The 15,329-nt window shown below is 45.4% G+C and overlaps 6 protein-coding genes across 6 annotated transcripts; 4 read left to right on the top strand and 2 right to left on the bottom strand.

The window, feature by feature from the left end:
- Window positions 1-1,619: 1,619 nt before the first annotated feature.
- Window positions 1,620-2,929, top strand: F4817DRAFT_320840 (Di-copper centre-containing protein; the record flags this gene model as incomplete). Its single annotated transcript, XM_049301226.1, has 3 exons — window positions 1,620-1,837; window positions 1,907-2,069; window positions 2,126-2,929. The coding sequence occupies 3 exons, from the start codon at window positions 1,620-1,622 to the stop codon at window positions 2,927-2,929; spliced, it is 1,185 nt and encodes a 394-aa protein (XP_049154119.1).
- Window positions 2,930-6,128: 3,199 nt separating this feature from the next.
- F4817DRAFT_369473 (alpha/beta-hydrolase) lies at window positions 6,129-7,708 on the top strand (the record flags this gene model as incomplete). The annotated part of the gene is made up of 3 exons (XM_049307352.1): window positions 6,129-6,603; window positions 6,638-6,992; window positions 7,042-7,708. The coding sequence occupies 3 exons, from the start codon at window positions 6,129-6,131 to the stop codon at window positions 7,706-7,708; spliced, it is 1,497 nt and encodes a 498-aa protein (XP_049154118.1).
- A 449-nt stretch (window positions 7,709-8,157) lies between these two features.
- Window positions 8,158-9,393, top strand: F4817DRAFT_369471 (uncharacterized protein; the record flags this gene model as incomplete). Its single annotated transcript, XM_049307351.1, has 2 exons — window positions 8,158-8,414; window positions 8,492-9,393. 2 exons carry the CDS (start codon window positions 8,158-8,160, stop codon window positions 9,276-9,278), a joined length of 1,044 nt encoding a protein of 347 aa, XP_049154117.1. The 3' UTR covers window positions 9,279-9,393.
- A 413-nt stretch (window positions 9,394-9,806) lies between these two features.
- Window positions 9,807-11,035, bottom strand: F4817DRAFT_353065 (uncharacterized protein). The gene has a single exon (XM_049305301.1). It carries the CDS (start codon window positions 10,521-10,523, stop codon window positions 10,041-10,043), a length of 483 nt encoding a protein of 160 aa, XP_049154116.1. The 5' UTR covers window positions 10,524-11,035; the 3' UTR covers window positions 9,807-10,040.
- Window positions 10,806-14,222, bottom strand: F4817DRAFT_304121 (uncharacterized protein). Its single transcript, XM_049299832.1, has 2 exons — window positions 13,265-14,222; window positions 10,806-13,214 (listed from the first exon to the last, which is right to left on the bottom strand). The coding sequence occupies exons 1-2, from the start codon at window positions 13,820-13,822 to the stop codon at window positions 11,088-11,090; spliced, it is 2,685 nt and encodes an 894-aa protein (XP_049154115.1). The 5' UTR covers window positions 13,823-14,222; the 3' UTR covers window positions 10,806-11,087.
- Window positions 14,223-14,656: 434 nt separating this feature from the next.
- Window positions 14,657-14,992, top strand: F4817DRAFT_362284 (uncharacterized protein; the record flags this gene model as incomplete). Its single annotated transcript, XM_049306513.1, has 1 exon — window positions 14,657-14,992. The coding sequence occupies one exon, from the start codon at window positions 14,657-14,659 to the stop codon at window positions 14,990-14,992; it is 336 nt and encodes a 111-aa protein (XP_049154114.1).
- Window positions 14,993-15,329: the final 337 nt, after the last annotated feature.

Genomic DNA, 15,329 nt, shown 5'->3' with positions numbered 1-15,329 from the left:
TATGTAGGTAAGATTATAGTAGCAACGCACCTTGAGAATGCGCCCCTATAATTTAGTACCACGGAGAGCTGATGTGAATATTATTCGTAGTTTGATGGTTCTATTGATACGAAGGGTCTGGAACTTCTTCTCAATCCCACGGCTGCGGTGCGATGGAACGCGTAATTCGATGTGTCCCACGTTCAAATTTCAAGTTGGCCTTTATCGTGGTGCGTCTTGGAGATTCCCATACGACTTGATCCTTGCCGATGGCTAACAAGCCAAATATGAGGAAGGAAGATTGGGTTGGCGTAGCAAAAATCCTGCCTGTTCGGAAGATGTAAAAGTTATTATAGATTGAAAGAATATTTTTACCTCCGGAAGGATTATAACCTGTTCGGGAACATTGCTATTTAAGGTACGTTTCTCAGTTTGAAACTACTATATGATTGTTTAAGCGGGTGGGAATCGATCCCGCGATAGCTTCATCATGCTAAAGATGATTCAAGCCGTGGCTTATTGAATGTACTACATACCTGGTAGGTAGGTACCTACACTGGGCCCGATTTTTAATTATCTAGCTTAATAGGAGGTACCTAGCAAACAGCCGTCAGCCTTAACGGTGACATTTAGATGCTAGGCATTAAGAGGCGTGAGGCTTGAGCTACGATAAACATAACAAACCCAACTAAACCGAACTAACAATATTCTGTCCAAGATTCTCTGATTGGGTTAATGTCCGAACGGCTATCCGAAACGTGATGTCAGACGCGGCGCGAAAGGGAAATTCGCGGAATATCATTGCTCGTTGTGGTGAGACAAGTACAATAATTCAAGATTGGACACACTGACATGTTGAATTAGTATTACCAAATAATCAGCTCATGTCTACCTTTATTTCCCGTCAGTAGATTATCTATTGCACGCTTTTAATCCCTATATTGTACCGTGAGGTCATCACTCCTCAATTATTTGGTAACAAGGTCAGTCTCTGAACTTCGCGACGGTCTAGATGCCCCTTCGATGCCCCTCGATTCTCGGTAGTGGATAGGTACCTACGCCTGAAAATACGAGTAAGCTAGTAAGGACGTTAAACGACATTCGATGTGAGCTACTGTCATGCATAGGAAGTATTCAGATGCACGTGTGAAGATGCATCATGCATTGGTTAGATACATAGAGTCGGCAGGATCTCCTGGGCAATATCTCCGAAGCAAACGCCACACTATCGATTAAAATACGATCCTCTTACCTAGGTACTTGTGAATCGACTAGACAGATCATGTCTGATTCCGACCCTCGTCGGTCCCGAATATCGCGACACAGCTAGATAACTGTTACATGACCAGCGGTTTACTTAGAAACACCATAAGCCCATGGGATCTTCAAAAAGTTGAGGCTCGCGGTTATACCGGTTGTTTCACGACAGCGATCCTCAGCAGGAATGTTGGGCCGATCAACCATTCCTTATATAACGGGTAGGCCTGACACCTTAGCCGTACCACCGCTCGTTGTCTTAGTGCAACCCAGGGAGTTATCGTCTCTTTTAATTAGGTAGTCATAGCACGATCGACAGATTTTCGTCTTCCTAGGCCTGACAGAAAGTCCACAACCTCACTTACACCGGATCCTCGCAGACAATGCATCTACTTGGGAACTCGGTCATAATAGGGGTATTCGCTGCCCTAGCGAGTCAGTCCGTACTCGCAGGACCTGTTGGACGTGGCCCAGGCCATGCCGGCGGGATACCGATGCCTCATGATTTCAAGAGGTTCGAAGATACATATCATAAAAATATCAGAGCATCCCTGGGCCCCCGCGGCTGTACGAGGAGAAGCATCACCGTTCGCAAGTCATGGTAAGGCGGCACAACTGCTCGCGAAGATGAAGCTTCTATCGTAACTTATAACTCTAACATGAGCCACAGGGATAACCTCGACGACGCGACAAGAGCAGATTATCTACGCGCAGTAAAATGTCTGGCGGCTAAACCACCAACGATGGACACGAGTCTAGCGCCCGGCGCCGTCAACCGGCTAGATGACTTCACTTACATCCACATTAACCAGACTAACATAATCCACCAATCGGTGAGTGTTCCTGCCAAATAATCCATTCTAACGTATTCATCAGCTAACTAGCTCAGGGCTACCTCCTGCCGTGGCATCGCCTGTTCCTCTGGCAAATGGAGCAAGCGCTGCGCAACGAGTGCGGGTATAAGGGGCATCTCCCTTACTGGGATGTTCCCCGGTTCTCAGAAGACCAGACTAAGTCCAAGGTCTTTGATGGTTCGATGACATCTTTTGGTGGTAACGGCGCCCAGGTACCCCATAAGGCCCAGAAAGTCACTCTTCCCGGATTGGTCATAGGTAATTTCTCGCTGCCAATGCCCGCCGGCACGGGAGGTGGCTGCGTCACGGATGGCCCCTTTAAGGAGTTCACAATCAGCCTGGGTCCCGTAGCGAAGGAGGTTATCGATCCAGCTAACAAGTACGGCTATGAACCTAATAAGCGATGTTTGTCCCGGGATTTCCATGACCCTTCAAGCAAAGGTGTGCTGACGTGGGCCAACGCGACAACCATCGTGGCATCCAAGGACATTAAGGAATTTAGGAACAATATAGAGGACCTATGGCATCTGAATTCACACATATTCGTAGGGCGCGAAGCGGCAGATCCGTTCAGCACGCCTAACGATCCAGTCTTCTATCTTCTACACGCGCAGATTGATCGCCTGTGGGCGATATGGCAGGGCCAAAACCTACAAGAAAGGACATACGCAATTGACGGGTATAGGACATTCCTAGGTCTCGCCCTGGACTACGCGCCGGATGTACCACGAAGTCTGGCTACGACTGAGGATATAATGGATATGGGCTTGGGCTGGAACCCCAAGACCAAGGAAGGGATGCCGGCGACGGAATTAGGACGATGCTATGTATATGAATAGATTCGGAGGAGATTCGGTAAATTTCTTTTGTAATAGATCCAATATCCGCTAGATTTGTATTTATGAAACATGACGTATAAACGCAATAGAAGCTAAACGTTTGTATTCCTACGGAATACGAACAATGCTCACATAGATCATATATATGGTAGGGTTCAAATATAAAGATCATATCACCAATGCATCAACGTAAAAACTCCGACGAGAAACGGAGAATCTGGTGTTGAAAATACTCTGTACGGATGTCTGCACTACGTCCGGTGGAGGATCATTAATAAGACCTACTCCGTGTTTGTAGCTGGCGAGTTACTTTCATCTCTACGCCTGGACCGGCGAAGCTTCTCGTAAAGCCCTCCTACACCAAAGAATCCATAGCGGCTTGCTATCATAGATGATAAGCTCGGTGAAGAGGTGGAAAATATTTTACCGGCTGATGACACGGCGATGCGACATTCCTTCAAAGCGTTTATTGATCGCATCTACCCTCTACTAGAGAATGTTTTTGATGAGTGGCGTTTTGAATCATTCGACCTAAAAGAGAGGCCGAGTGTGTGGCGTCGCTGATGGCTTTCAGTCAGATCTTAGCTACCTAAGGTACCATACATCCATTGTATTGTATATACCTAATATATACGCGCTTGCCGCCTTGGCCGCCCCTTGCGTACTTCCGGATATATATTCACTGACTGCGCGTAATAGGAGTAAGCCCTATCAAATGCCTTCAAGACTTGCTTATCTCAAAAGTCTTAGATTTATTAATGGGATGTGACCCAACCAGTTATTAAGAGCGTTGCAAGTGGATGTTTCCATTAGCAAACCTTTATCTCAATGACCTGTTTGTTTTCGAGAATCCGCTAGCAGTGCAGCCGTAAGCACTATACGATAACTCATGGCATGTCTCTCGTATCGTTTATCGTGACGATGTTACACAGCTAGCTACTACGCTTGCGCAATAGCTATCTTGCTCCAACTAGGGCCATGGTTCATTAATATGTGTAAGGCCTGTAATAGTATGATTTATAACATCGCTTTCCCATATTTGAAGAATGTTGTGTAACTAGGGACGACCTATTGGGTTAACCGCGCGGCACACTACGTATCACGAATCGTAGTCCGCCCAAGATGCTCCCGTTACCTAGGCTATTATGTGTTTGGCCCGTCTACCTCAGTCTAGCATGCACCTCAGCATCAGGTACTTAATCTCATAGTATGGGTGCCTTATGGCGAGAGGTAACGTCGCCCATAGGCTGCAAGAAAAGCAAGCCGTGTAGAAGTTCATTATCTTGACTACCTTGGGTACGTACTCTGGCGTACTTGTTCGTTTAGCTTCGCTTATTTTATCTCTAGCTTTCGTATATGTCTTAGGTATGAAGATTTAGGTTGGTTTACAAGCGATAAAAAGGTCTGACGCACATCGTCTTTCGCATCAAGTGATACTACCTCGGGGATACAAACTTCACCATCCCTCTTTCAAAATGAATTCAGTACTGAGGGGATAATTCCAACAACCGTAGCTACGTAGAAACCACAATGCTATGGATACCTATGCGACATGCCTTGGAAGATTCCGAGTTAAATAAGTATGATGTCTTACGAAGATTATGTTGGCCACTTACAGTCTGGTGAAATGTAAAGTTATCATAAATCTGGTAACGCCTAACTTTATCCATCATACCATAGTTGTCGACTTCAAGAACAAACATGACTTTGTAGTGCATGATACCCGGAAGCGCCTTGAAAGTAAAATACGAAAGTGTTTTATCTAGTACGCGAGTTGCCTCGAGGTACGCCATGGCTTTACCCGCGTACCCAGAGTGTCTCATCAAGAATGCAGCGAAGGTGTCATGTGCTAAAGGGTTTCTGAAAGAAGCAAGCGCTCCGATAGATACGAGAAAGAGTCTAGGGAGAGATCTTCGTTGTGATGGATGGCGCAGGTGCTGACACCCAACTATGTACTCTTTGGGATAATATAGTCATCCATTGCAATGAGCCCTGGATTTTGATGGTCTACATATTGTTCTTCCTATAGAGTACCTGCTGCTAGTGGGGACATCCTAAAGAATCCTTGATATAGGGGTGAAGGTAGCGGTACTTCGCTAGTATTAGTCCGCCTTGGATATCACTGCTAGAGCTGAAAATTGACCGTATCTCCTTAGCAGGCTTATCTTAATATCTCTGATCTCTTAAAAAGCAAAAGAAGGTTGCGCTCAGGCAAGTTGACTTATGTCCCCATTTATTGGCACATTGCATTAGTACTTGGTTAAAAGTCAGGGGTAGAACCTTGGACAGAACATCTCACCTACGTATAGAAAGTGCCTATATAGCTTCAATTCAGAGATCCGTTTAGTCCAACCTGATAGAACTACTGCCAACAAAGTCCGTGACGAACGAATAGGGATCTTGCTTAGAGCATTCTTGATTAAAACTTAGGCAGAAATGTGTGCTTATATAAAACATTAAAGAGCCTACCACCATTTCTAGTTAAAGTTCTGTCGCACAATATATAAGGCGTAATTGCTGTACAGCGATTACGGCGTCGTTTTTCGTGTTTGACAAGTTCATACCATAATAATAATCTAGATCATTCTAATAAATAAGGTGCTCATAATGCATGGTAAGAACATAATGAGTGTTGACTTAATTTTAACATACTCAGTATATAATATATTTCAGCGGCTAAGCAGGAGACTATACCCTATATTTTAAACTATCCATTCACATTGAAGGCAAGCCTTGACCTATATGGCAGTGGTTTCCGCAACTTGGACGTCTCATCCTATCAGGTGCCACCCCAATGATGCGAGATGACAACATTTAGCCTATTCGAACCATAGTTACCGCAAAGGTCCAGAACATACCCAAAGGTTCCAGAGCATTTGATGGTTTCATTTATCAAAGTCACATGTAGGGTCTTATTGACGAGAAAGGAAGCTCTTTGAAACTTACAAGTGCCGACATACTAGACATAGAGAGATGATTTGTGCTATGGAATAGTTGTAACCAGCTATATACCCCTCTTCACATTTTATCGATTTATAAGTATGGCCACCTTTCTTTGGGTAGAGAGACTTTCATCATCAGTAGGGGATACCAAATTTCGGGTCTTGGCTTTACCTAGAGTAACATAGCTAGGTATGATTGACCTCGCAGAGCTACTACAGCGACGATCGGTCTTGGCTTCAATTATCTTCCATTGATAATGAAGCTGTTATTCCTGTTTGGTGCTACTTTTGTCAAGATTCTCGCGGCGAGCCGATTGTGCGATCAAGATGATGGTCCTAGTCTCACGGTAGGGACCCTGACTGGAACGTACACTGGCCTACAGAATTCAGAATATCCGGGTGTCAGAGAATTTCGAAACATCCCGTATGCTGAGCCTCCTGTTGGCAAGCTCCGATGGAAACCTCCCGTGCCTCTCCATCCTTCACAGAGCCATCACCACTCTTACAGATTTCCACCTTCATGTCCTCAATATTTGACCTCTCACTTATCATTATGGAATGCCAATATTACCGACTTCTCTATACCTACAGGCGATCAAAGTCACTATGCGGGAGAAATGGCACAGACCACAGCCGAGGATTGTTTGAGCTTGGCAATTTGGACCCCTATTAATGCCACGTCGAAAGATAAGCTTCCTGTGGGCTTATTTCTGCCAGGCGGTAGTTTTAGAGGTAGTGGCTTGGATGCCCCCCTATCATATACCAGCCGGATGGGTCAACCGTAGCCAAAAGCACATCATTGTTACCATGAACTACAGGGTTAACATATTTGGGTTTCCAAATTCCGCTGGACTCGAAGATAACGATCTCGGTATTTTAGATCAGAGACTTGCGCTAGAATGGGTGTATGCGAACATTGAAGCCTTTGGTGGTGACTCAAGCCGTATCACAGTATGGGATCATTCAGCCGGCGGAGTATCAGCAGACGTTTTAAACTTCGCATTTCACGATGACCTGCTGGCTGCCGGCTTTTTCTTGATGTCTGGAGCAGCGATGCGTACTTTTGCACAGGGCGATAACGCACTACAAACAAACTTTACATACGTTTCCAAGGAACTTGGGTGCGATTTTCCAGACGACCCAAAAGCTCAGGTCGAATGTATGCGACAGCGTCCCAGTAAATTTAATTACGAACCTTATTGGACATCATGGGGATGAAAAGAAGAAGCCATCTTTGTTCTTTCGACCTAGTGTTGACAACAAAATCATATTCCAGAACTATATAGAAAGGGCCGAGAAAGGTCTCATATCGAAAGTCCCAGCACTCATTAGCGACACATCGAATGAGCAATCAAGTCTTATTGCCTACCCTATTGATAACTTAACTCAAGGTCCTAATAAGACAGAAGTCGACAGAGGAACATTGAACGACTTTATTTGCCCAGCATTTAACTCTTCAAACGTTAGGGAATTTAATAACCTCACTACATATCGTTATCAATACGCTGGGAACTACTCAAACTTAACTCCTTTTTCTTGGATGGGAGCTTATCATGGAGCCCATTTACCCATGATATTTGGAAGTTATAACCTCACAGGCGGAGCCACAGACTTTCAAAAACAGGTGGCAGAGACGATGCAGGACTATGTATTAGCTTTCTTGGAGGATCCAAAGGATGGGTTGAAGTCTCTCACATGGTTACCAGGCAGTTCTAGATCCGGGGTTGATAGTTCAATAGTGAGGTTTAGAGCAGGTGACGTCGTCGTCCAAAGTATTAACGCCTCAGACGTGGACGTTGCATGTTTGGGGAGAGGACATTATAACTCACATCCATAGAGATTACATTTAAATCCAGGTTTGTTAGTCAGAGTACGAAATAAAATCTTGGGGATCTTTCTCTTTCGAGACTATTAACCCTTTGATCCCTGGAAGGAAATATGCGTGAATCGTCCCATTATATGAATAATTCTTGGAGTGTCGACGAACTTCTTATAATCTTCACGATATGCATGAATGGTTGTGAATATTTAAGTAATGGTATATGGAAATTTAGAGCATGTCAAGCCTGTATGCACTGGTGTAGAAGGTGCTTGGAGTTACTAAGGCTGCTACACTCCTAAGGGCCAGACTTACTTCCTGCCGTAGGCCCCGTAAATTCACCCTGAGGCAGTAAATATTCATCCTATTTAAAGTAGTACACTGATTATGTGGTTTAATTCATAACTTCCCAAACATAGTCACCAAAAAGGATTTACTGGACTTAGAAGCACACTCCCAATGTCAGTATGGCAGACTCTTCAGATGGCAAGACCCAGGAGGATGGGATGGTAGCCGTTGCTCTGCATCATTCAGATGATGCATCATCTACTGACTTGTTAAAGCTCGCCGAAGATGATAATCCCATTGGTCAAGCTGGAACTTCAAACACTCTTCTTTTCCGTGTACCAGCATTGCCATCTTTGGGCCATCCAAGCCTGTTGCAGCATCCCAGTTCAAGAAAGCGTGGACCTTCCCCAGTTGACACTATAAAAGGTTCTCAAAAGTAAGTCTTTGCACAATACAAGTGCCTTAAAACGGCCTTAATAAATCTGTTTCTTAAACTAATAGCATCAAACGTAGGAAGCCGCGACACTGGAGAAGTCGCCAACCAGGATCCATCATGAATTCATCTTCAGACCTTCCCACCCAAGGAGCTATGTCATTCCAAGGGCAAGGAGCAAGTCAATCATCTTTAAACCCCATTAAGCAACCCCAACCCCAGCCCCAGCCACAGGACAGCGCTTATACGGAATCGCGCTTTGAAGTCGCCAATTCCACCCAGTCTACCAGTACACTCAACAACTTCGGCGAAATTGGTGGAGAAAGCAAACCAGTATCCGGCTCCCACATTCTCACAGAGTCTGAGATTCCATCTCTACCGTACGGCCTTGGACTTATTTACGCCGAGACCTGTAGACTGAGGGCTGAATCGAAGCGTCGCGAGGAAGAGATGGAAGCCGAGAAGGCAGCCGAGAAAGCGCGTCTCGCGGCTGCGAAGAAGGCCAACGAATTCCGATGGCCCGGTGACACTTCGGCGTATCCAGCAGAGTCTTTCGTATTCTTGAACCCTCCAGGCAGCAAGCTCCGCGCCAAGGCTGTCCACATCGGCACCCCGAAGAGCCAACCCTTGGCGTCACGCGTCAGCGTCTACGCCGTCAGACAAGAAGGTAGCGCCGATATTGAGTTCAGAATGGCTCGAGATGGCTCGACCCCGGAAGAAATACGCCAGGGACACTCAGTCGACTACAAGCAGATCCGCCTCAACGACTTCTTCAAGGGTATGAAGCAGAATCAAGCTGACCTTTGGGCCAGGCAGCTGTTAGCTCAGGTTCCGGGTATCAACGACTCTATTGTCAAGTGGAAATAAGAAACCAATAACCGATACGGGGGCACAAGAAGGTTCTTAAAAGTTCCCTGGCTTGCTGCATTGTCTCTTATGTCCTCGCATGACGAGCATCACTTGCCAGACAACACCCCAAAATTCGATTGGCCTCTGAGTTATACAGCTGATAGTTAAGTTGACACAAATATGCGCATTGTATTCTAGGTTAGGTTAAATTAAAATAAGCCCCAAAAAAATCCGACAAACATTATTAGGTACTACTTGTCTTTGTATCTCGACTATCGTAGCCAGCAACACCGTATGAGAGGCTAGTTACTGCTAACTACGAAGTAGAATAGGAGTGACTCCGAACATATAGTTTCACGACCTCTAGTTGATACAACGTCGTTCTTAAGCATTTCAATATTTCCTCTCGATGCCCCAAACGAGGCCGTAGTTATAGGGTAGCACCCAAAGTCAACTATGCATGTTTCTTCATGTCCCGGGGTAGATCTGCACTTTTTATTACAAGTCAATCAATAAAGCCAGGATAGTATTATTAGAGCAACGTACATTAGATGTCTTAGATATGTACCTCACACCTATTCTGTCAAAGAGCTTCTTGAGGAAGCTCAACTTGCACCTGCGTTCCTGTAGCGTGTGCGGGTGGGGGTGCGGAAAAGGGGCCCATGCCCCAGCTCTTAGACAATCATCACACCCTCTAACTAACTTATGTGACATAAATTTGAACTTCATCACACATCCAGCTATATCCATATAATCAAACCAAAAATAATACACACATACCTAGAAACTCCGAACGGCGATATATCCCAAGAATAGGCTACCTAATGTGACCCAGAGGCTGGAGACCGCAAAGCCACCCTGGATATCACCTTTAGTGATAGACCAAGTAACCCCAAAGACGCCGCTTCCGGAAGCAATCAGAACAACTATGACGAAGTAAATGGATCTCCAGTGCCAACCCTCTTCAAAGTAGACTCCCCAGCCAAATTCAACCCGATCTTCGGGCGCTTGCAACTGCCCGCACGTCCGCTTGGGCAACTGATTATATATGAACTTCTGTGTCGGGCGGATGCAGTCGGGATGACTGAAATGATGCGATAGATATCGTGGGCCGATGGGAGGAACGTATTTGGGTTTGACCTCCGGCGCCGGGCGGCAATTGTACTCGGTCCCTATCTTGTCAACCGGGGGCAGACAGACACAGTCTGAGGTACAGACATGAGCGTGCCGGTGGACTTCAGCAAACTCGCTTGAATCGACCATGAACTTTTCTACGTCAGCTCAATATGGAAGATTGCTATGATAGGAGGACGTACCCTTGCCAGAGAGACTCCAGTAACGCTCCGGAGTGTAAGCCAGGAGGCCACTTTTCTGTATTTTAAGTATTCTTTCCGAAGGAAGAGTAAAAGCTCGCGATCAGAGGTAATGCCTGAGAGACGTTCTTGATGAAGTCTCAATCCGGTCTCGCCTGTGTGGATGCAAAATAGAACGTGCAGCAAGTCAAGCGATCGAAGGGGACTTGATGGACTGTTAAGGGAAGTAGTCTGGTGTAATGGCAAGGTACTATTATTTGCCGAACTCTGGTTTGTCGAAAATGCCCTACTCAGCGAGCCGAAAACCCGCTTGACACGTTCTATCATATCCTGCAGAATATAGGTATTCGTCCCCTTTTGAGGTGCTCCATTCTGAACTACTCCCTGCATTGAGTCCTGGAGCTCTTGCAGGGATCCTGGCTCTATCTCGACGAAATCATCGAAGAGTTTAGCACCGCATTCCTTGGAAAGAGATTAGGTATTCTGTCCATTTAAGTGTTGGTAGGGTGCCGATTTAACTTACACACGTCCATCTTATACGAGTCTGGCCAGGAGGAAGCTGCGGTTCGGAACGTAGGAATGAAACCCTGCCAAGCACAGAATCCAGGAGATGTGGGAGGATTGTGGGATATGTAAAAGTTGCACATTCTTGTTCATTTCTATGAGAATGCAGCTCTTCCTTTGGGCGACCATTGTCCTTCCAGGATCTGCGTAAGCTCCCCGTAAGGAGTTCCTTTTGTTTGTTGACTGTTAGTTTCCCGGAATTCGACCCCTTAAAATAATCGTTACTTATATTGATATCCGAATTGCTTCCTGATTCGATTTTATTGGTGACTGTCAGAATTAACACGACGACGAAAACAATAGATGTCATACACTTGATCAGATGTTTGTTATATGATGGGAGAAGTGGAACGAGAAGTCGGTTGACGCTACTCCATAGGCAGATCCATAGGACGATCCATAGGAAAATGAAGACGAGCATTTTATAGAGGACCAACAGAGAAGAATCTTGAACGGAAGACTCCGGCTTTTCATATAAGGGACCGGGTGCGGATACCATTTTGGTATACGATTCTGTTTCGACGGGCTTCGCCTCTGGATGTGATTGATTTAATATAGCTTGTCCTGTGTCCTGCCTCTTAGGACCGATCCCCAAAATAGGGAGAAATGAATTCCTAGCCAGTCTGTTCTTCTCTAGCCTCATTTCAACGGCTTTTCGACAATCATCGACGTGAACGATATGGCGCAACAGTTCTCGCTCCATATCTACGTCTTCCATATTGCCGATCGCCCCGTGGTGGAGAGCCGAGACATTACTAGCCAGAATAGCTGTGGTGATTCCGCACCAGTATGCCCGTTCTGCTGTTGAAATGCTAGGTCGCCCCCTGATCCATTTGTGGACTAAAGGCTGCATGCAATATCGATTTTCTCCCTCTTCTATCATAATGAGTGATCTCTGGAGAAGGACTTTTATCGCTTGATCAAGACGAATTCGTAATTTTTCTTCAAACTCATCTTCGTTGAGGCATTTGTCATTTCTTAGAACCAGAGGAAGGGGTGAGGGAGCCGACAGAGAAACTGAGTCAAAATATTGACTTAGTCGAGCAGTAACAGATTTTCGGAAGCACCCCAACCAATTCCCGTTATGTCCTGCTGCGTTCGTTTCTAACCCTTTTGTGGAATAGTTAAGGGCCGCATTAAGTAGAAAGTCAAAGTAGATATGCTCAAAATGCATATAAGATAATATGTTGAGGATTTCAAGCGCATCCTTAGAGCTTTGTTGCGTATCAACTTCCAGCGACAGATAGAGCATTTCGAACGGAGTGATAATGCTAATATACTCATCGCCTAGATAATCAGATCTCATAAGCTTATCATTTTCCCGAAGTTTCCTCCGATGAGAAATGATTAGGCTTGAATGACGCTTATGGAAGGCTAAGTAGTCGGTCAAAGAGCAGATACCATGCTTAACTGCATTACCAGCGGCGACCAGGGCCAATGGGGAGGACCCCACAGCTTTAGCTACCTCTTTAGCTGACTGCTTGTCGTTAACACTCCATGGGGTTGGGCACACGGCTGCCTTGAGGACAAGGTGAATGGCCTCCTCCTCTGCCATGTGCCGAACCCCTAAGTATCTCTTACCGGCAGTGCCGTAACGGTTATACCTGGGGCTGCGGGAGGTTATTAGAATACGCCCGTGCCGGCCTGTAGGGAGTATATCTTCAAAGTCAACCTCAAAGGTATTAGCATGGTCGATTATCAGTAGCCATGGTACGTTCTGTAGGGCCAACCACTTCTTAGCAGAGTCTTCGTTAGGCTCAATACCTACGGTCCTCGCAATATCCGAATAGCCCTCCGACGCACGCTTCCGAGAACTACCATCAATAAAGAAAACGCCCCAGAACAGTTGTCGGAAGTCTTCGGCATATTTTAACGCTAGCTCGGTCTTCCCCGAACCTCCCCTGCCGAAGAGTACAAATCTCTTTTGGCTAAAACATGCTCTATCCTCGAACGCGGCTTTAATCATAACCTCTTCCTCCCGCCTTGTGTAAATGCTTGAAGTGCGCCTTGGTATAATGAAATGCTTATGAATAGGGACTGGAATAGCACTTTCTGCAATAATTACGGCTCTCCGAAGCTGAGTTAAGCAGTCAGTTATGTGCTTTCATTAGAAAGTCCGTGACATACCTCGGCATTGTCAACAAAGTCAAGATGGGAAATTTTCGTTTCGGTCAAAGAGATACGGTTACGAAGTGTCGCTATAGTAGCGAGAGTCTCATGTGGTGTCGTATTTTCATTTGCTGTAATCGTATACGACAAAACGTCTATAACGGAGCATAAAAGACGGATCATCTCCATTCGAAGCTGTAGTTCCCTGCACCTTTTGGTAAGACCATTCTCTTCGTCGATATGTTCTAAGGCCGGAGTAGGTTCTCGACTCTCTCTGAGAAGTTTTAGGCGTAGTATAGACTCTTGAATGAGTATACCGCAAGCTTTATAGACCTTGTACAGTCGACCCGCATTATATTGCGGGAATTTAATATCATTTTCCGCCAGGTCATTGAGCGAAGAAGTGACGCTGCAGATATCATTCAACAGTAATGCCAGCGCATTTGGAGATTCCGATTCAGACTCCAGAGAATTGAATCCCGTCAGAGGCTCCCTAAGTTGTTGCACATGGTTCATTAAACCTGCAGTGTCGAGCTTCTTAGAAAGTGAGCGGCTCGTCAGGTCTAAGCCGGCCATTCTTCAGTATAATCGGTGATAGTGTGAGTATGTTAGCTAAGAAAAATAGGAAAAGTAGACGCTTAGGTATAAAATTTGTACGAAGTAGGCAAATGACCTTCGGCTTCAATTTATTTGGTAGCTTGGTTTTCGTAGCGGGCTATGCCAAGGTGGCTTTGCAAAGATAAGCAGGCTGGGGCTGAAATGAGGTGCTCTTGCATAGGGTACAAACCCATCCTTCGAGGTGAGAGTCAAGTGAACCCTTCCATACTCGACTTTTTTCCATCTCATCAAAATCCTCAGCAAGCGCCACGGTGAATAAATATAACTATCACGCGAAGAGTTGCAAACTTTCTTCATCAGATCTTTATAAAACTTGATGTAGTACCATCGCTTAAGTTAATGAGTGAATTATGTTAGCAGTATTTCGGGTATGAGAGTGTTTGCGCTTTATTCTGGATAGTTACCCTAAGCCGTGCATCGTTTGCTCCGTCGATCCCCCGGAAGATTTGTGGTGCCTTGAGTGGATATTCGTCGCATTTTCTATGCACGTCGACATCGTGACATCAGGATATCAGATGCAACTGCTTTTCTTGCCATGTTACTTAGACGATGGGAAGTAATATAAATAGCAGCTTCCCTGAAAAGGTTATTGATTCTGCCCTTACTTATTTCTGCTCTGCGAAGAAATTCTACCACAGATTGCCCCGCAACGAATCTAACTTCCCTCAATCTACTATTCACTACAACACATCGTCAAGTTAGCATCAATCCCGCTAGCATACTACCTGAAGAGAAGACTAGTCGACCATAGCCAACACAATGCGCTTGTCAACAACTTTCAATTTGGCCGCCATGGCTGTTCCCGTATTCCTCCAATCAGTATCAGGATGGTCCTTCACTATGTATGATACTGAGGACTGTAGCAACTCGACAAACTCGGACGCGGTCGCAGATAGAGTAGAACGACAAGGCGATGTCGATTGCGACGTAGTCCTAAATGCGGACCAGCATAAGTCGGTCCTAGGTGGAGTCCCGGCTGGAAGCGAGTGCCGCATTTCATTCTATCCCGTCAAGGATTGCGGAGGCAGAGTCGCGTTTAGCTTGACACAAGACACTACGTCTTGTCTTTCCATCGAGGACCTTGTTGCACCACTGGCATATTATAGCGCTACGAACTGCGCATCATAAACCAACTTTGAGTACACATGAAGAAAGTTGAAGAAGTAGGAGGAAAGACAAGTAAAAGATTATGTCGAGGAAATGGTCTGAATTCAAGAACGTTGAGAGAAAAACAATAGAAACGGTAACTAAAGTCGTGTACTCCGTATCTTTACCTTATTACTTGTTAATGTATTCCGTATTTCGTATTCCGTATTGCGATCACCGTCACAATTGTGTAATCGGTTACCCCACTGCGAAATAGGGGTTATCTACGGTGGCATATTAGTGCGCAACCGACAAAACAAAAAAGCGGATGAAAATTCGTCCGACTTGGCACTCGCACTATAATTACAGCACCTACATA

Source organism: Daldinia loculata (genome assembly GCF_022478755.1).
Source record: "Daldinia loculata strain CBS 113971 unplaced genomic scaffold F4817scaffold_90, whole genome shotgun sequence".
Lineage (NCBI taxonomy): Eukaryota > Fungi > Ascomycota > Sordariomycetes > Xylariales > Hypoxylaceae > Daldinia > Daldinia loculata.
The sequence above is the reverse complement of the archived record's forward strand: the minus strand, read 5'-3'. Positions and strand labels throughout refer to the sequence as shown.